We start from the raw sequence: 21,497 nt of genomic DNA on the forward strand, positions 1-21,497 counted from the left end.
CCAGTAGCAATAATTTGAAGATTTCAAAATAGAAAACTCATCGACGATGAATTATCTAATAGTAGCATAAAAGGGCCAGAGAAGAAAAGTTCGATCGACCGAACATCGTTGCATCGTCGCAAACTACGGCTCGCTAACCGTCGAAGCTCGAGAAGCTAATCAATAGCCTTTGCATATAGCATCGGCGGGATAACGATACGCTAAGTGTAATTGTAATAAGTACACACGAAACAGGATATAACGTATCGATTACCGGGAAGCCGGGGAGGTATTGCCGAGTGACCTTGACCCTCGTGGTGTTAGTGCGCGCAGCAGCGATCCGCGAGCACGTCGACGCCTTCCGGAAGGAAGGGGCGACCTCCGTTGGAATCGAGTATATAAGCAGCTAGGTAGGCCCCCACCAGGCATCAATCGAGCAAATACCTCATACGTACGAGCATCTGCTTATAGGCTGTCCGAGACAGGCCGGTGCAGGAGCAAACGAGAGGAAAAGTAAGCAGCCGAGCAACCCCCACGCCACTCGACGCTACTTCTCGGCAGGCCGGAGCTGCACAACCAACTACTGCGGCAGCGCGGCCAATTCAAACAGTCTTTCAGTCTAGCGCCGCCGCGGTTCGTAACGCCTCGAGGCGCGCTGCTCCTCGCCCGGCACTTCTCTCCCAGTATTTTCGCGCGACGCTCGCGTGTGCTTCGTTGTTGTTGTTGTTCCGAGGTGATTTGTGACAAGACTCGTCCGTCAACATGAGGATCGTAAGTATAACGATCAGTTTTTCTTAATTCACCGCGACCCGATTGTTCCGCGCGAGGAAGGTACGTGCGTACTTGTGTCTGCGTTGTCGTTAAACTCGCTTCTTTCGCACGGATCGTCCACTTTTATTATCCGCGCGCGCTTTCCCGAGCAGAAAATTCCGCTCGGCACATGTTCGGCGAAAGTGTGATAAAAGCGCGAGCGCTCGTTAAATCGAAAACGAATTTTTAAGAACGCACGAGAGTCGCTTCCTTTTGCCGATTCACTTTCACGGGGAGGTCCATCCGACACTCGTGTTTTTTTTTTCTCGAGAAACGCGTCGCTGCAAATAACCCGCGCTCTGCGGCTTTCGAAACTTCTGCTGGTGAGATCCTTGATAATAAGTTCTCCAATTGATTTTTCAGGGGGGGGGGGGGGAATAAAAGCAGAATATTGTACTATATCAGCGCATGCTAACGAACTCACGGTTTCATGATGCGCATTTACCAACCCTCAGCGCCAATCTCGATCTCGTAAATCAACACCCGCATTCATACCTATACGACTGACTAACGAAGTGCAATAAAAGAGCCAATCATCGACTTGATTAGCGCAAGGAGATGGAACACGCACACCGCTGTGCAGTGATATTACTAAAGCGTATCCGTATGTACGCCTGCAATGTTGAGTAACTCGGCCGATTCTTGCTTCTTTTTTCTCTTTCTTTTTTTTGCTTGGTAGTACCGCAGGACGATTCTTCGATGGTTGCTCTTTTTTTTTCGAAGCCTGGCCTATCAAGAAGGTTAAGCGAGGTTTCTTAAAGGTGATGTTAGAAAATTCGTCGGTAAATTCGCTTGAGTTTTACGAGTGTTGCAATGTGTTTGACGACGCCGTTTGCGTTGGCATTTATTACTTGTTCGCTGCCAACATTTTAATTTAACGTCTCGAATGCATCGTCATCAAAACGCATAAAGTTGTCATTAGAGTACCAAACTGATTGTTACTTCTTTAAGTACATTGAAATTAACATTGCCGTGACGGTTAAACCGTTCGAATGTGAATAGCCAATTATGGATATAAATTCTTAAACAGTATAATTCGCATTGCAACGGTAAACTCGTGCGGAATACCAAGCGCATTGACGTTTATGAAAAGTCATGCACGTTGTTTTCTTGTCGCTGGTCGCTTACAACTTGCCGTCGCGTGCGCGCGAGTGTTCGTTTCGTTTGTTTTTCTGCCAAATCCTCAAGATTAATAATAAAAGGCAGGCGACGCTGGCTGTTCGGTCAAACGCTTGTCAAACTACCACGAGCGCGCGAAGGACTTTTTCCTCATTTTGCCTTTTTGCTCCGGCTTGCGTGTGCAGCGCGAAAGTAATTGACAATTAAACTGAAGCAATCGGCTTATCATTGCGTCAGCCTCGCATTGTTACAATGGGCGTGCGCCTGAAGAAACATTATTATTTTTCGCGAATCGTCGACGTGCAAGCTCTCTGATCGCTTTCTTTTGCGTAAAATCGAATAAGGCGGGGAAAGAAATACGTGGCGAGGCTCGACGGACGAACGATTTCCGCGAGTCATTCACCGATATGACTCGCGCGTATACAGCCTCAGGCGGAACAGGTCCATTGCAGCGCGCGCCGTCGTCGTGTGGCGCGTGCGGCCTTGCCCTCGGCAAAAAACACTCCGAGTCTACAGCGATGATCTTCCGTAAGTTTACACACACGCGTATAGCGACCTTTACTCGATTTAGAGATAGATCGGATGATTCAGTTTATTTTTTTTCTTTGTTTCGCCTTTGGGTCGTTGCACGAGTTTTTTTTAGTCATTTTGCATTGACAATAAATTAAATTTCTGACAGAAGTCACGCGAGTAGAATACTATTTGCACTATTTTCATTGTATGCGATTAATCATGCGAAATAACATGGTCGACAGCACAGGAAGCGTAAAGTTTGGTGATTAATCATGCTGTCGTGGACTTTGCACTTTCAAAACTTGTAATTTTATGAATGACTACTAATTGGAACAATTTGTCTCATGCTTTGGGCGATATTCTTGTAGACATTTTTAAAATGCTTCGCATGACACTTAGAATGAAAGAAATTGTAGCTGTATCGTGATTGTAATATAAAATCATTGAAACGGAAAAGAAAAAAAAATGAATACTAATAATTTTTATTGACATTGTTTCCGATCATTTTTGTCAAAAGCGACAGTTAAACGTTCGTTTGCTTGCCAAGCTTAGACAATAAAGGGCTAAAGTGCACGACACACCTACTTCTGTCACAATAATTCTCGGCATACGTCGAATATTAATGCGTTGAGACGTCAACTTTACGACGTTAAAATTAGTGGCGCTATATATGTGCTTTGGCGCAATAAAACATATCGCCTGGAATAGATTTCACGATCGCAAGTCCGCCTAATCGATTCGCAAGAATAAACATATCTGTACATTATTACGCGATAATTCACAAACCGAACAGCAAAGAAACAAAAAACAAAAAATGAAATTGATTTGGCAATGCGCATTCCGCCGTACATGCGACACGCGTTTGGTGTAGACCTTCTGTCACCGGACAAAGATCATAATACACCGATTGCGAAATATCAAGCGGCGCCCCGAAAAATCGAGAACTACATGCGCAGCTCATATACGTATGCCGTACGCTGTCGATTAATAAATTCAGCACGGCTATCGTGCAGCCTCGCCTTACTATGAAAATACGGCTCGCCGCGCGCATTCGTATAAACGTTCGTAAGTGCGCCGACAGCGGCAGCTCGAAAACACGCGCGAGCGCGCGCGCGAGCACGAGAGCGAGAACGAAAAAAGGAAAAAAAAAATTGCATCGATCGCCGCTCGAGAGAATATGAGCGATCGGATTTACCGAGGAATTTTCTATAGTTCAAAAGTAATGTGTATCGCTGGATCTGATGCAACTCGGACGATTAACGTTTATTTGGCTTAGCTAGGTAGCTCGAAAAGAAAAAAAAAAGAAAAAACGGTTTTAGTGTTGAACGGGTTCAGCTCGCGCGAAAGCATTGCCGCGCCGAGAAATTATAACAATCGGAATTTTACAGTACGGTATAAGTGGCTTGTAAGATTGTCGATCTCTCGCAAAAAAATGAAAGCGGAGCTCTTGTTTTATTGAAAATTAGAATAAAAGGTATTGGGCCACACAGCGCTCTCTGTTGTTAATAGCCGCGGCTCAGATTTGATCACATCGTCAATTCGCTGTCGTGATAAGAAAAACACATAGTTCAAGTTTCTATCCGGTAAGGGAAACTTTACTAATAGTCTAGGCAATTTTTTTTTCAATTCCACTTAGATGTCTCGATTGGACTATACATATAATTTTATAACGAATTCAACCACGATAAATTTTTTTTCACGCTTGTCTGTTTGAAGCTTTAATACGACGATGATAACGTGTTAAAACAGAACGCAGTAGCTAGTTGCAAACAGGCTGTGCACGTATATGCTAAGTAATGAACGTGCGTTCGGAATTGGTAAATGATAGTCTCTAACGTTGCATCGTTCTTTTCTTCACTCCGACAGGGAAAAGAAACCCAACGCACGCGGTAATAAACGAATTTTTCAAGTCTTATTCGCAGCGATAATTATACATTTAATTAAAAAGCAATAAATCGCGCTATATTGCAAGAAATAGTTGACTTTATTTCGTGCCGTGATCCTTGATTTATTAGTGATTGATTCTCATACACAGAAAATTAATAACCAGCGACCTAATTTACGATTGACACTCAATTAAAAGGCACAGACCGTTTGTGCGCGCGAGCGATGATTGTGTGCGTGACGGTCGTAAATTAAGTGGCTGCTAACCAGGCGATTCGAATGTAAATCAAGCGGCCTCCCCCTTCAGCACGCGCCCGCCAGATCCAAATGGCAGAAACACCTTCTTAAGTGTATTTCACTGTTTCGCTGACGTTGCGCAAAACGCAACGCGTGCACGCACATGCGCCTACACTAATAAACTCACAGACCATGTAAATATAATCAAGCTTCCGAACCCTTCGTTAATTGTCAGCCTCGCAATGGCTACTATCGCAATGTTGTTCTGCTGTTGCACGATTACCTAATATTTTTCCAGATGTTGATTTTTTGCTTAACAATATTACTCTCCCGGCGAGACCAATAGTGACGAGGTAAGCAGAAGTAAAAAAGAAATTTAATTAAAAGTTGTCCTCGCTAATGTCTAATGTTTACTCATTTTAACACAATACACGTTTCTCTCAAATTGCCTTCTATGATGAAATATTCCAAACTCTCGTGACCATGAACTCTGCTAAAATGTCTTCAACTGAATTTATTTTGTTTTCTCTCAATTGAAGAAATGAATTTCGATATTCGCTTAAAATCACATTAGTAAAAACTCTGAAGCTTAAAATAAAAAAAATAAAAATAATACGACTTTTAACTTTGGAAGTAGTTGCGAAACAATAAAACAGTAATGAGAATGTAATTTTCCCCGCGTCGAGAGAAAGAAAAAATAATTTTCGCTGTTCCTTTCTTTTCGAAACGCGCATGGGCGAGCAATCTTTGATCTGCCGATAAGCAGCTTTCGCGAGAGTGCGCGCCGTTCCGTACCTCGCCATTGACTTTGTTCCGAAAGTGCAGCGAGCCGCTGCCATCTCTCGTGACGAGCCTGATTTTAACGCTCCGAGGCTTCCAAGCTGCGGCGCTGCCACCGTCAAATGAGATTTTTATCGGTCAACTACTGTAATTACATTTTTCAAAGTAGCCTCCTCGCTGGTTTCAGTTTCATTTCGTTTTTCTTTTCTTTTTTTTCATCACTTTTATTCAGGTCTCTCAGCTGGTGACCACAGGCCTGACTGCGAAATCATTTTTTTTGTTCTTTCGTGAGAATCGACCGCGTTGCAAAAAGAGGTGTACATAAATATAGTAATGAAATGATTATATACGCAGCCGAGCAATTTTTCAAATGTTCAATGTATAATAATGCATTATCTGTCAGGTTTCACTGTTTGCTTCAGCTGTAATTTCAATGGTAGATCATACAGATTCCGCCAAAGTAAATATTCTCATTACAGACAAGCTGATTTATGACTTATTCAGTGTATGGCAATTGAGCGTTTCGATACACAGTAGGCAACCATCAGTATCATTTTTTAAAGTACGTTTGTATTAACGATTTCATTATCTTCAGTAGTCACAAGTGTAGATTGTCAATTCCTGATCTATACAACTTGTTGGATATCGAATTCCCAAAGGCGAAAATATAGCCTCCGCGTACACGCAGGTAGAGGTAATATTTAATCGTATCGTTCGCTCTCTGACAAGAGAAACGAGTCTCTTGACACCCCATAATCGGTCATGAGTAACAGCGAGCCTTGTTTTACGATAAGCTCGAAAAAAAATTTCAAATTGATTTAATCTTGCCTCGCAATTCGATTCTTTTGAAAGATTAATCACAAAAGAAACAGATTTTAGGCTACGGTCCTATTGTTATGATTATTTTGTGTTGTTGTTATATTATTGCGTGCGCAGAAGCGAAACAAATCAATTATTTAGATGCGCAATTAGGACGGTAAGTCGACGGCTTTCTCTACATTAGGCACGAAGCCTGGAATTCCGCTGATTTATCTAGCAGATCGCGTTACTTTTCTGACATCGGCAGACAGGCACTTTTACAACTTGCCTCTTTACTATTTAACTCGCGGAGATCGAATTACTTATTGTTACTAATTACTTTAGTTGCGCTCGCGAAGTTATGTAAGCTCTTGTGAACGCCATAGAGTCGTAAAAAGATTACTTTTATAAAGAAAGAAAATATAAATAATGCGTTGCCGGAGTTTAACACTGCTAGAGTAGTCAAGTCTCGAGTGAGCAACGTGTTAGAAAATACACGTAGACATTGATTGATTCTTATGGAGAATAATTTCAAACAGTAGAACAGAGAAACTGATATTTTTTCTTCAATTTTAATTTAATTTAAATTTAAACTAACTCGTATTTTACTATGAGCTAGTTTTCATGATGTTATAGAGAAATGTTGAATAAAATTCGATCATTCAAGACATAATGACGATTGTTTAAGATGATGCTGCAATTTAAAATGTTCGCGTCTGACCATATCCGTCTTTTTCTACTTAATTCGCGAATCTGCTTAGCGGCTATAATTTAGAATACCCACACGCTTAAGCAACTCCTTATTAGTAATTGCAGCCTTAGAAGTAAGAAATGCCGCGAAAGGAAAAAAAAATAAGCTCGTCGGAATCACACGGCAATTCTTGCGCTAACAAAAGTGACGCATTCGGTGTCGAGAGAAACGCATATATATATATATATATATATATATATATATATATATATATATATATATATATATGTCGGTATTCTAGCAAATTGAAAGCGAAAAAATGGAAGTAAAACCAGGATACACAATTTCGTGTTCAAACGTGACTTGGAACTCTTGAAAACCCATGTTTACTGTTCCGCTGTGCGCGCGGGACCATTACGAGCAGCAGCTACAAAATATACACCTTGTGGATGCATATAAAGATTGACAAAAGACAATCAATGACTAATAGGGCGGATAAGCCGTTCAGGGTCGAAAGTTGTGTGTCAAGCCTAAATGTCAGGTTTCGAAAAAACGACATTATTGCTCTGCGTAATCTCTATTGATGCTCGCAGCTGCCGCGATCTAAGGCATTATACATTCGCACAGGTGAATGCATTACCTACGCTTATGTAAGGTGTGACTGGTAACTGCCTACTCGAATCTCGTTTTGATATGCTATATGGCTACCTAGGTGAAATAATCGGCGTGCTACCGTTAAGCCGAAAAGTATATAAATCCGAATTTTCTACCTTTTCCTTCCCTTTTGTGTGTGTGTTTTCACTAACAAGAATTAAGACGTGTTACCGAAGAGTTATTGTCGCGTGTTTACGACCACTCGATCGGTAGTTTGCGTGTTTCATTTGCTCGATCGACGTTAATTTGTCCGCCTTTTAATAGACGCATCTGTTGCAACGAGGTAGGTGCGAGTGCGTGTAAATCGCATACGGAAGAACGATCAGCGCCAGGCGTATGATTATCCGCGCGCACGTATTTATCGTTTCGATCTCGAGAACTTTTGATGTTGTGGTTGTTTCTTTCATGCTTTCGATATGAAAGATATTGAGAACGTGAAAGCTGAGTTACGACGAAAAACTGTATTATACTCGATAGAAAAGCGGTTTTCTATTTTGCATGGATAAGTATAACGCGCGTAGTCGAGCTACCGTTAGGTAGCTACGAGATACTCATTACATTTCTCGGGCCTTGTACGCTAAAATCAACCCTCGCCACTTGCCCGTCGACCTGTATTTCGCTTACATAATTCGACGCGTACGCGCGAGCAAGTAATAATTACGAGCGCGAGGAGAGAGGGAAAAGAAGTAAATCGAAACACACAGTTCAGTTATACAATAGGACGAAAGGCGTCATGCAGGGATGGACATGTGTGCCGTGGTTACTTTGTCCACGTGACGCGTGTATACATACGCATGGCGACAATTAGCATGCAGAGAAACACACGTGCTAATAGCGTGTACGACGAACTTGACACGATTGACCAGCCTGCGTTTGAAGCAGTCGTTATTATTCGCCCGACACCTGCTCTTTTTTCCTCTCTCCTTCTTTCATTAATCTCCAATGGATGACGAGCCAACAAGACACTCTTACGTTATCGCGCAAGAAGAAGCCTTCGCATACCACGACGCGCGCAGTATATTGTAATCAACTTTATACACTCGATCGATCGGTTGCCAACTTCCCACGCATATTACCAACGAAAAAGCATTTCGCATGTTAATAACTGGTGCCGTTTTTATTTTCTTCATTTTTTCTTTTTTTTTTACTCTTTTCGTTTTCCGTCCGTCCACGCTATGTACGTAAAGCGTTGCGCCAGTTTTCTCGCTCGATATTCTTTTTGCTCTTAACTTCGGCCGCTTACTCAACGACTGCGTTAAAATTAATGCTCCGCGTTGCCTTTTTTGCATCTCGATTTTAGACGCGCGCGTGGACACGTATCGCATTGTCTCGCTCTTTGCGCGCGCGGATTTTCTTTTCGTGTTTTTTTTTTCCTTTTTATCGAAACATACATGCAGCCTCGCAATGCAGCCGAAGCAGGAACGAGCAAAAAAAGGAGTCAATTTACTCGTTGGCAAGCGTAAAGTGCGATATTTACACAAGATGCGCACTTACCACACGAGCCAGCGACGAAACGAAACGATAAAGTCGGCGTGACGGCTTCATCGTGGTCGCGCCCCGCGCGCGTGCGTACGTGCGTTTGCGTCACAAGACCATGAAGGAGCAACGCTCGGTGACAACGTGTGAAACTGAAAGATGGCTATCGTCCCGTAACTGGACAATTAAACGTGTCTTCTTTTCTTTTTTCGCTCTTCCTTTGCGCAATACATGTGGATGATGAGTTTTACATATTTTCTGTTTACGCAAAGCCGTGACTCTGGTTTCAGCTCGCTCTCTCTCTCTCTCTCTCTCTCTCTCGAATTCGCCGCAATTGCTGAAAAGCAAAACTTCGTTCCATCTAATCGGATTAAGCAGTAACCATTTATGCTTATCATGTCGAGTCTATTAGCATCTTATTAACGTCCGTTCAATGAATGATCGATTGTCAATTTGGATTCGCGCTCGACGCAACAACAACACTCGATAAACAGCCGTGTGACTATACAGCAGCGATGATTTAATTTACGATGCGCGGTATTTAACGATCCTGGACTTTTGATTTCTCTTTTTAATATGTGTACATGTAGCGTTTAATCTAGAAATCCCGAGGCTCATTTAACCCCCGACCGGTAAAGATAATTTTTGTCGACAGCCATAAGCGCAAGCGAGCAGGGATGCTGGATAATGCATTGCTTGGTATGGTAGTCGCCGTGTGGACTTATCGTGTCACTCGCGGGCTGCCAGGATAATTAGATCGCCGTTTTCACTTGTGCGAAAGGCCATTGAAAATTTTGCGCAGATTTTGATGGATTTTAGAAAGTATCCGCACAGGCCTTTCAAGCTTCATTTATCTTGTGAATTATGAACAGACTCCGAGGGGAAAATTTTCTTTTGATTCGCAACAGTTATCTTCGATAAGTGTGCGAGCGCGCGCGCGCAAATAGAAAGCAGCCTTTGCTTGAAAGCATCGAATGAACAAAACTAAATTTTTCTTTTCCGCTCGCTCTCTGTATAACACTAGAAGCTAGTTTGGATATTTCTCTCCGCGGTATACACGTATGAGGATACAAATCGCAATTTTAAGAGAGAATTTTCAACTTCCCATTATCGCGAATTTATATCCCGATATGGATGAATATAAGCTTTCCTGATTTTGACGAGGATAAATCTTTTGATGATGCAGGCGTTACAGGTATCCGTAATAAATGTTCAGAGAAGAAGTTGTTTTTTCGAAAATTATCGTAATCATACCCTTTCGTGTCTACTTCATAGCCCGAAAGGAAAATTTATCCCGTTTCTTTGCGTCGATAAGGAAAAGTTGAACCGCCTAGGTTTATCAGCGCGCTGCAGCGGATCTCCTTCGAAAAGCCATCAATCAGCTTTGATTACTCTCCGCCTTGCGGCATGCGCCTCGATTAAGCCACGCGCTTGTTATAGCCGGAGTCATCCAACTCTCCACCGCGGATCACGAATTTACGATCGCCCTGGTTTTTACTGCCAACTTTATCGATGTCTTGCGCAACTTTTTTTTTTCTTCTCTTACATTTTTATCTGCCCGCTAATTGATTGCACTACTACCGCTGGCCCTCGTGCGACCTTGCGTTGCGTGCATGTTTGAGAGAGAAATGAGATAACGGCGAAAACGAAGGAAATCGTTAGTCAATTACGTAAAGTATATTAAAGATAAATAATTCCGAGTAATTACTTTACGAATTAAACATACGTGTGCGCTTTGTCCGCCGAGTGAACTTTTTCTTTTCTTCTTTGTAACTTCCATTATTCCTAACTATCGGAAAAAATATGGAAAATGGTGCGGTGCGGGCTCGTATGACTTTAAACATGCACATACCAAATCGAGGAAATCGTTACGACGTTACGTAAAATGGAAAATTAATAATTCAAAGCACTCGGCTTGTAACAATTAGAAGCATAGTTGTATAGTCGTATTTTATCTTATATGGCGTAATTATAGCATATGAAGTCATATGGTCCGATAACCGTATATGTGATAATAAAATTTGAATAAATATGTGTTCTAGTTTGCTGTGTTCGTTGTGATCGTCGCCGTTGTTATTAGCCTCACACAGGCACAAAACTACCACCAGCTGTTCGCTGGATTCGGACCATATCTCCAACAGTCTTCAGGAATGAGGGATCCGAGGTCGAACACTGGTAATCACTTATAATACTTTTCAAACCAATTTTACCAGTTTCGAAAGACAGCTATTATCAAGATTTTTAATTATTTGCGATTTTTAAAGAAAATCTAATTTTTTCTTTCAATCTGTCAATATCCGCTATATTATGAAATACAACATTTCTTAGACAAAGCACTTTCTTTTGCCACGGAGCTTGCAAAATCAAATAATCTAATTCTATGTCTAGCCGTTCATTGAAATTCAATCGACGCGAACGACGGGAACAAAGGTATGCGTTGATTGCTAAATTTTTTAAGCTTTCCAGTAACACTACTTTACACAAAATAATTTATACTGTGTTAATGAAAAAAAAATGAATTACAATGTCAAGATAATTAGCACAACACGTGTTAAAGAACTTAATCAAATAATAAAATACAGGTATTCGGTAGTCTCACATATAATGACAAATTTGGAAATGGAATCTTATAAAATATAACTTTCTTTGAATTAAAATCTCATTTCTTTACAAAGCATGTGATTGGATAAGACCAATAATAGTTACTCGACGAGATTCAATTAACATCCCACCATCATTTCTGAAAAAAGTAATAGCAGTGATAAAAGCGCATAATCTCGTAATGTTACACCATCGCTTCGTAAAAGAGGCGTATAAGTAGCATTAGTAGCTTTTTAGTCGGGTTTTTTCTAATTATTTCAAACGAGGCGAAGCGTTAGCCAATTTCTCTGTACACGCATCCAACGTCGAACCAAACATTTACACACATATCAGCTTTTTTCACTCATAGCTTTTTTCCCCCTCAAGTGACAGACTACATGTGCGGGAGACTTAGAAACTTATGAAACATATACGTTACACGGGAGAGCGTGACTTTGTCGCTTCCATTGTCCCACAGTTTCCATAAATGCCGCTATTATTTCTGTACGATAATGGTGGAGGAAGAAAAAAAAACAACAAGAGCGAGAGTGTTGTGCTACACGTTTCGCAAGCGCATGGTGATTCTTTGTCGGTGTGGGAGAAAGTAAAACATTTCCGGAAGAACACTTGAAGTATAGAACGCTTTATCGAGCGCTCAATTGCCCTTCATGGTTTTTTTCATGCAAATTGAACGATAGGAAATATTTAACGGGATTTCTTCATCCGATCGCCTCGCCGACGATTTGGCGCACTTGCCACTCGAGTCGCATGCAAATTTCGCTGAATTGACAAATCTCGAGAAATCGCCTGTGATATGTAACCCACTAAACGGGTTAATGAAGATGTTTTCGCGTTGTATTTTACAATTTATTTTTCTTAATTGAAATAAACGCGTATCATTTCATTTTTATCACTAACTTCAATTTAATCAATTACACATGTAAGTGGAAAACTCTTACTTCAAATACATTACTTAACGGTCGCTGATTCGTAAAAATTGTTTGATTGACCGGCACTTGAAGCATTAAACTTAGAACTAGACAGACTTGTATCATTAAATCCTTCTCAATATTTCAAACAACCAGTATTAATAAAAAATTAAATACAATACAAGTTGTTGCTGTCGTTAATTTTTCAAACCCACACACACACACACACACACACACACACACACACACACATCCGTTTCGTTCAATTTCCAAGTCAAGAACAAAAAAGACAAACAAAATATAATCCATCTGCTGTCGTGTAACAACATTTTTTCGCATCGACAAAACAGAACAATCATCGATCGAATTTTGAAAGCGATATATCGACCCTGGAGCACGCGATCGCGAGGACCGTGAGTGCAACGACCCTGAAGGCCGCGAGCGCGATTTTGCTGGCGTATACTTTTGTTTGTTTGAATCATCGACCAAGATCTATATTCGCACCAGCCTATTGAGATGTATCGCATTGTATTTATCGTTTCGCTTTACGGAGCAAGTCGATCGAAGAGGATTGAGCGGTGAAAGTTCTGCAGAGTGAAATCGAACAACAACGACGACTACGACACGATGGAAAAAAGTTACGAGATAAACGCAACCGTGCCTGGCCCCCAGGTCATTGTAATCATTGTAATGGCTGATAACGCGTTAATCGCCACGCGTGATTACGCTCTCCGACGTCCTTGCCCGCAGATAAAAGGATATTTCACGCACTCGCCTATACCACTTTCACGCAGGCGTACACGCGTGTGCATACAACACACGCTTTAACGTCCGCTTTTACGAGGCATTATAAACGCGCAGCCCTCGATCGCACCAGATTCGACTAATTGCGCTTTTGTTGGGGACAGCAGCGCGATACAATGTGGGTGCCGGTTGCTGTAATGTCAATTTTCATGAAGCTTTTTCACGGCACCATGGATAGGCTATATGCAATGTTTTAATTATTGCCACGCTACGGCTGCCAAGTTGCCTCTAATGAAACGTCAAAGTTGTTGCGAGCGAGAAAATCGTTAACATTTATTTTTACCGACAGCGCCATCAATTTCCAATGGTTTTTATTTTTCTTCAGACGTTTCAGAAGCTCGTTAAAGTTATACTGCAAAACAAAGCAACGATTTTGATTGACATTGACTTTTTTTTTATTCACACTGAGCAACGCGACTTACTACGTTGAATATTTTACAGGACCAGTTGTATTCCCGCCAAGTCCAACGTCGGACCCGAACGAGACGAGCGGGGTAATTGTAGGTGCAAGCGGATATGGATTCGTGCCACCCAACGCAGGTAAACCAATCGGCCGCGGGTTCTGAGTGGAGTATTCTCATCTTGGTGGAACTTTGATATAGTATTATGATAAAAAAAATAGTAGCAGCGCTTTTTACTTACATGTGGAAAAAGGAAGAAAAAAATTGACAAACAACCGATAATTTCTCGCTTGACTCTCCAGGTTGTAAATAAAACTACCACACCTGGGCTGGAGAGTAAGCTTGAAAGCTTCTATTTTTAAGTTTTAAGAAACGAGCACTCGTCTTTTTTTGTTTGTGTATATATATATAACTGTTATTTGTTAAGTACCCACATCTTCCCGTCCTTTTTGTTTATTCTCTCGAATTAACTTACGCAATGGAATAATAATAATAAATCAAAACAGAAGAGCTATTTATGTAAATTGAATCGATGTGAATAACCTCCTACATCCCTGCTGATTTTTGTCCTTGCACGCAAATCCTGTCCAGCACACATACACGCAGCTGAATGGTGCGAGGTCTGCAACAGCTTTGAAATAAAAAGACGAAAGCTCGTAAATCGGCGAAATTCGCGCCGTGTTATCAGATGCATGAGTTTTGCTTGGTAGTGTGTTACACAACGATCGATCCATACCTACACGCCCAAATAAATATAAATCCCCGAGTGAGGCGCAGTGCAGATTGGCACGTTCGTCGACTGCATCAGATTAAAACCAAAAAGCTCTTCGCGCAAAACATTGTATACACACGCGCGCGTCGTACATACACCCTGTATTCTTATCACCTGATCTCGTGTGCATGCTTCGCGAAACGCTTTCACTCTCGCGGGAGAATTCAGAGCATACGAGGCTGAGTTCGTTCACGTACCACGGGCTTGTCGGGAGATGCTGTCACCGTCATTGCTGTTCTTGGGAACAATGACGTGTGTATTAGACTCCTGTCTTACATCGTGTTCTTCAATGCTGCCGTGTTCATGTAGTATTCCATCGAGGAAGTTTTGGCGCGCATAAATGCAATCGCTCAGCTCGTGCCACGGTGAAAGCGCGCGTTTTCGATTTCATTCGGATGACACCATCCCGCGATGTAATTAAAACTTTCTACCGGCTAAAATCATCACAGAGTCACGAGGATCTTATAGACTTCTCTTTTTATTTGTCGATTGCCATTGCACAAGTCTCTGCACCGCTTTCGACGGGATTATATTGGTAACTTCGCTGATAGAATGCTTGCCTCAAACTAATTAAAATGTTAATCACTAACGCTATAATTATGCACTGTGAGTGTGGAAAAATATTCTTGGTTGTGCATGTACGTAGTTTCAAAGTGTGTTTACAACATCTCAATGTAATAAAGAGAACGATCCAAATGTCCTCTTGTATCCTGGTAAACGCATCCTCTTAATTGAGACACTCGATATCCTCACGCGCATGTCTGCTAAAATGGAAAATGAAAATGAGGAAACGTATATACTCTCTTCCTATTAATCAATCAAACGAGGTAATTAACACTAGACTTACGCTCTTGGTGTATCACCTGCAGTCAGCAGAGAGAGAGAGAGAGAGAGAGAGAGAGAGAGAGAGAGAGCTACATAGTGAAAGTATCAAAAGTGACTAGTTAGATTTATGATAACATTCATCGCCAAGCGGTTACGAGATTATTACAAGGTCAAGCTATTCGAACTTTCGGATCAATGACGTTCTTAGTTCAAGATCGACAGTCGAATCAAGTCAATCTTTGGGCTATTTATGCTTGCGTTTCTTGATAAGCGAGACTTGGTCAGCTTTAAACTCTACTTTTTTTTCTCTCATTGTCTTTACTGTTCGATCGCTGCGATTTTGAAAATTATCGACAAAATAATGTTCAATCATACGGGGTAGGAATTTGCCTCAAAAGAGCAAATATTTTGCGATCAAGCCGAAAATTTTCGCAAGCCATTTTAAATTGGAGTTCATCGTGATTTTTATCTCATTTAATAAAGGTGAATGTGGGCGCTCGACACGATAACTATGCCGGACGATTGACGATCAGTTTTGTCCATTAACCTGTCGCAATACGTAATTTGCATTTGTGGAAAGGACAGACGAAAAAGGGATGTTCGAAATGAAATTGAGATCGAAGTGCGATCGTTGGCAAAACGGCGTGGCGACGATGCAACAAAGAGAAACCCTGAATGGCTGCGAGGTCCAGAAAATCACCCTAACGCACGCGCGCAAGCAGATATGTAATTTCCAAAGCCCTCTGTTTACAGCTAATTGACGCCCATTACGAGTGAGTCAATGACAGCTGAATGACTTGGCTTTTACGCTTGCGTACGTGTGTGGCAGTTTTAATTTTTTGTGTTCTCCCTCTCTCTCTCTCTTCCCTAACGAGTCACTTATATCCTTACGCTCGATGAATCGTATACCACGCGATCGCTGCTCATATCTTCTCGTTACAGCCTTATATATATGTATACCGCGAGAAGGCACCTGTTACCAATTTCACAACCCGTCGCTGCCGCCGTCGCTGGCACTGCCATTGTGTATATACGCTCTATAAGTGGTGCGGCATGTTTGCGGATATCTGAAATTACAAGCTGGCTCTCTCGTCGTGAGAACGGCAATGATCGCGCCGCTGCCATGCCGATTATACGTATGCCCCTCGCGCGCATTCCATTCTCCACGAAAATTTTAAAGCTGTCAATTAAATCTTCAATTGGCTGCGCAAACTTATGCACATTGCCGCACTAGACTACGATAGCCGGCGATCTCGCGGTCGTGCGACCTTGAAACACACCGTGCGTTTGCCAATTGGCATTCCAATAGCGATGCAACCGTACGCTATCGATTGCAGGCGCGAGCGCTACGTAGAACAGCCGTTGCATGAATAACTAGCGGTTTTTGCGATTTTCGCGGCAGGCATATCGCACGAAATTGCCGGCTGCCACCGGCGGCTCGGCTCATGATTTATCCAGTAAGCTATCCCAACTGCATCTAACGTGTCCACTGTCCATGTCTGTTGGCAGCTTTCTGGACTTACTGGTACTGAGGCGCTCGACACAATCGAAAGGAGCCTGCAACGACACCGACGACGAGGACAGCGACTGGCGGCCAATGCGCGTGATCTCTCCTTCTCTCTCCCTCTCTCGTTCTACGTCTCTTTCTACACCGGACCCAGCTACGACGACGGCTTGCGACACGCCGAGGAACCGTCGCCAGTCATAATCCACATGCCTCGTCAGCTTTTCATAATTCATCGATTTTCATTATATATTTATTCGCTCGAATGATAATCGCGCTCGAGTGCAATTAAGCATAGTCAGTGTATGATGCACGCGCACCGATGCTTTGTATACCATCTATCTTTCCTCTCTTCTTTTCCTTTTCCTAACTATTATACGGCGCGAGCACGTGCGAAAGTTTGCCATGGCCGCTGCTCGTATGCGTCTACTGTAATTAAATGTGTGTGCGTGCGCGTGTCTGTATGCATATACGATGTTTCGAACTATGCCAGTGTGCGTGTTTTATATACAGATGGAGTATGATGCGAAAGCGTGAGGATAGACATTAAAAACAATTGTTCTTTCTCTTCCTTTTTATTCTTCTAGAGTCTTTGTACTTCGAAGAGAGAGTGCAGCTTGTAGGCACTTAATTAGATAATTATTAGAGTGATTTATTAATTATGACGTTCGTAAAACTGGTTCTTTAGTATTTTTTTTTAATTCTGATTGCATAGCGAGAGAGTCGAGGAAATTTTTGCCGTGTCACAGTTTCACACACATAAGCACACAACCTCTGCTTTCAGCCATATATGTTACAAGCAAGATAAAACTGTTGTAAATAAATGATTCGAAGCGTCAATTCGTGTATGTTACGTTGTCGATGATACATGTGGTGCAGATTAATGTTTCACGACACCGATAACATCCGCTACTATCGAGAGAGAAACAATTTCGTTCTTTTTTCTATTGGACTTTTTCTATTGTACGTATTGTAATGTTTCATTACATTTGTCTCGCGTAGGCAATCGCGTAGCTTTAGTAACTATAAGAGCAAGCTCGGCAGTTTCATAGATTCTATAATTGTGTATTACGTAATGATTTTGCCAACCAAAAATACCATTTAATTAATTTACATGTCAAATGTACACAGACATTAAGGCATATGCACGACATTTCTCATCCGTCAATTTATTCAGTTGTTAACATACTGTATGTGTTCATATTTAAAGAAATACAAGAAAAAGCAGCATCAACGTATTGCATGTATAAACTACTGTAATAAGCCAGAATAAAACTAATATTTAAACAAAAAGAAAAAAATATATTACAAGCTTGATATTTATTTGACTTCGCATGCATACACTCACCCCGCATATACACGTCAAGTCTAATCAATCAGTTACTTGAACGAGATAAATACCATGACGGTAGCTAATTGTAGCCCTTTTACTAGACCGACACATATGCTTATGTTAATTTCCATAGTCACGCAAAATGGGTCAGGTAAAAGAGAAATCCATCGTTGTCGTTTTAGAGAGAGAGAGAGAGAGACAGAAGAAAATGCGCATTTTTTCTCCTTCGCTGCGTGTATTGTTTTCACCTCTGTCCGCGAATGTTGCAAAATCGTTAATTATTAGACGTCGCCGGGTCTTTACTTTCCGTGCGTGTTACATTTTTGAACGATGCGTCGTGCGCGTGCTGCGGCGCGTGGTTACAAAATCAGCGTCTACATTTACAAGCCGCCTCGAGATCCTTGATAATCTATGCATTTGCGCGCGATTCGAAAGCGTGCAAGAGCCGCAACGGATGCATCGCTGAGAAGAAAACGCTCGGCCGTATCGAAGAAAGCCCGGGCATACGCCGGACGGTATATCGTAAAATTTCGAAAACTCGGCCGCGCACAATAAAACCGAAGCGAGTTTCATTAATTTCGAAACGTCGCTGCTACCGGTGTGTGTGTGTGTGTGTGTGTGTGTGTGTGTGTGTGTGTGTGTGTGTGTGTCTGTGTGTGTCTGTGTATTTTAATTCAAAAGCTATCGTAAGCCGTATAATACTGTCTGCGAAACAAAGTGCCATTAGAATCGTCTTATTGATGAAATGGGAAATGAAATCACTTTGAGTACACTTGAACAGCAACGCTACGTGAAGATAGAGAGCGAGAAACGTCGTAATGCACTGTGATTGCACAAGTAGCTGCGTTAATAAGGGGATTGTCTTTAATTACTCGCTGTATGATACCATAAACAAAGCGTACCTCCGTTACATTGATAGTGTCTGCTGCTCTTATTCTTAGTGTAAAAACTAGTTGTAAGCTGATCGAACGAGAGCGCTAATAAGCAGGCATTTTACTCGTGTGCTTCCGATTTCTCAAAGAATTCAAACCTCTGCCGGTCGACCTTGTTCCGGAACATTCTTTTGAAATCCGCTGCACGCGCTCTGTCATTACGAGGCGTTTCTTTTTCCCTTTTTTTATCGCAGGCGCATAACGCCACGGTGATAAAATTAAGTCGAAATGATATGCAATAATTGACACTCACAGTCAAGTAATTGCCAAGCTGACAAATGTAATTTTGCTTGATCTCGTCGGAAAGCTTGTGTCCGTTATTCAATCAATCACGGAGAGTACACGCGACTGACTCTTTAATGTGTCAATGAGAATTCTTACCGAGCCTAGCTCACAGTGCTTCGATATTTTTCCATCGTCTGTTTTTCATCATTCGTCTACAATTAAATTGACTTGCGAAATGACGAAAAAAAATGCATCCTCATATTTACGCCCTCGTTTACTTTATTTCTTTGGTTTGCACGACAAACGACATTATAGGATGATCAGTGACGAAATCTTAATGATTCCACATTAAACAGAAACGGGTTGCGCTCTCGTTTTTCCAAATAGACCTTGCGAACACGAATTGCAACAAAGAGAAAAGATCGTCGAGATCTTGACAAGATAATCAAATTAACTGTCCTGATATATTCGATGGAAAAGTAATTTTCGTCGTCAATCAAGCCAACTCACGCGCGCGCGGAGCTCCCATTGTCTGTTGATTGTTCCGATCTAGCAGCGAGTAAGCAAACAACGGAAAAAAAAAGGCACCGGTAGCACTCGAGGGAGGCGGGACCGTCGCCGCTCGTTAATAAAAGGGCCTCTCTCTTTCAGTATCTTGTGTACTCGAATTACTTTCGTGTTTTTCCGTCTGGACGCGCGTGCACGCGAACCGCGCCTTATGCTCGCGCGATATCTTACCACGTGTACGTACAATGCTTATGGCTGCAAAAATTTCCGATGCCGCGCGGGCATTGTTGTTTCTCTCGCCGCGCGGCTACCGTTTTCTCGCGCGCTCGAACCTCGAGTTCAATGCGCGCCGCTGCGTGGCTTTTGCTATTCTTTCCGTGCCTTACGCTTACGTTTCAACGATGTACTTTTGCATATACGCATACTATAGTATTATGCAGTTACATTGGCATCCACGAAAAATATATCTCTCGCGAGAAATCATATTTCAACCAATTCAACCTCGTGAATGATAATGTTCAATATCGATTCATTCGTGCAACCTACAATTGGATTAATATAATGGTAATCTGTGCAAACGTCTACTCAAACAAGTATCGTGAACAGATAAAAGTTTCAACCACATTCTTACCCAAACATTACAAAGAAAAACCCCTAATATCTCACGTAACCGACAAACCACACGAGTGCAGACAAAAACCCGCAACATATTTCTCGCGATTCCCGGTATCTGAGAATCAAATCGAATCGGCAAAGCTCAATTCTCTCGAATTACCTTGGCGACCGCGACTCGATTAACTTACATGCCTGACGTCTAAGGACAATCCTTTCTAATATTTGGCCAGAACGCAAGTGCGCGAGCGCCAGTGTGCAGTGCGTCGATTTCTAATTTAACCGACAGACGCACATACACACACATGCGATGTCGCAAGTTGCAGCGCATTATCGCAGCATTCCCGATGTGGGCGAGCCGATTCTTTGGCGTGCACGTACGGTTTTATGCACGAGAGAGAGAGAGAGAGAGAGAGAGAGAGAGAGAGAGAGAGAGAGAACCCGCAGCACCATCGATAATCGGACCCCCGATCGAATCGTGTATTTGTTCGTTCGGTCTCGCTTTTCAAATAGTCCGTTCACACTCGTGTGAATTGATATTTCGAAAGGTCTCGCGATCAACAAATTCACGCGCGACTCGGCACGCAGTAAAAATAGATTAAATTGCTCGGAAAAAAGCTGCGTGCTCAATTATCATCGTAAGGTCTGAGCGTGGCCCGTCAGCAACTCGAGCGATTACACGATCTGATCTGGTTTGAATGCACATTGGATATGAGCTCATTATAATACTGCCTTATAGCGATTTCACCGCCAGCAGCAGCGGCAACAACAGTCGCCACAGAATTATTTATTGAATTAACGACTGATGCAACCCACCCTTCTCGCGTGTCTGTCTGCGTGTATATTATTGTGTCGTTACATAATTAACTTCAAAACGTGACCGACGAAAGTGTCCATAGGCCTATATAACTAGTAGAGCGTAAATATAGAAAATATCATTGCTACGATGGATAAAAAAATGAAAAAACGTATGTATAAATACATATATATATATATGCACTTTCCATCAGTTATACCTGTGCCTATTTTCCCGCTCGATATTCCACGCGTTGATCAGTGAAATAAAACTTCTCTCGGCTCATTTTATAAGGGGATTTACTGTGATTTATGAGACGCCTGTAATTTTCAGTGG

General features: G+C 42.0%; 1 protein-coding gene across 2 annotated transcripts; it reads left to right on the top strand.

Annotated features, from left to right (window-relative positions):
• Positions 1–419: 419 nt before the first annotated feature.
• On the top strand, positions 420–18,046 carry LOC131664215 (uncharacterized). Of its 2 annotated transcripts, XM_058935135.1 has the most exons (4): positions 420–750; positions 10,984–11,116; positions 13,696–13,794; positions 16,762–18,046. In XM_058935135.1, exons 1-4 carry the CDS (start codon positions 742–744, stop codon positions 16,782–16,784), a joined length of 264 nt encoding a protein of 87 aa, XP_058791118.1. In that variant the 5' UTR covers positions 420–741; the 3' UTR covers positions 16,785–18,046. The 2 variants fall into 2 exon arrangements, with proteins under 2 accessions (XP_058791118.1, XP_058791117.1); XM_058935134.1 differs by lacking the exon at positions 16,762–18,046 and having other exon boundaries at positions 13,696–15,109.
• Positions 18,047–21,497: the final 3,451 nt, after the last annotated feature.

This window comes from Phymastichus coffea, unplaced genomic scaffold (genome assembly GCF_024137745.1).
Source record: "Phymastichus coffea isolate CEN01 unplaced genomic scaffold, Cenicafe_Pcof_1.1 PCOF00043, whole genome shotgun sequence".
In the NCBI taxonomy this organism is placed as follows: Eukaryota; Metazoa; Arthropoda; class Insecta; order Hymenoptera; family Eulophidae; genus Phymastichus; species Phymastichus coffea.

Bases quoted from the DNA above. Each gene is read 5' to 3' on its own strand.
- LOC131664215 (XM_058935134.1), top strand. The intron at 11,117-13,695 runs GTAATCACTTAT...AATATTTTACAG, and splicing joins GGATCCGAGGTCGAACACTG to GACCAGTTGTATTCCCGCCA.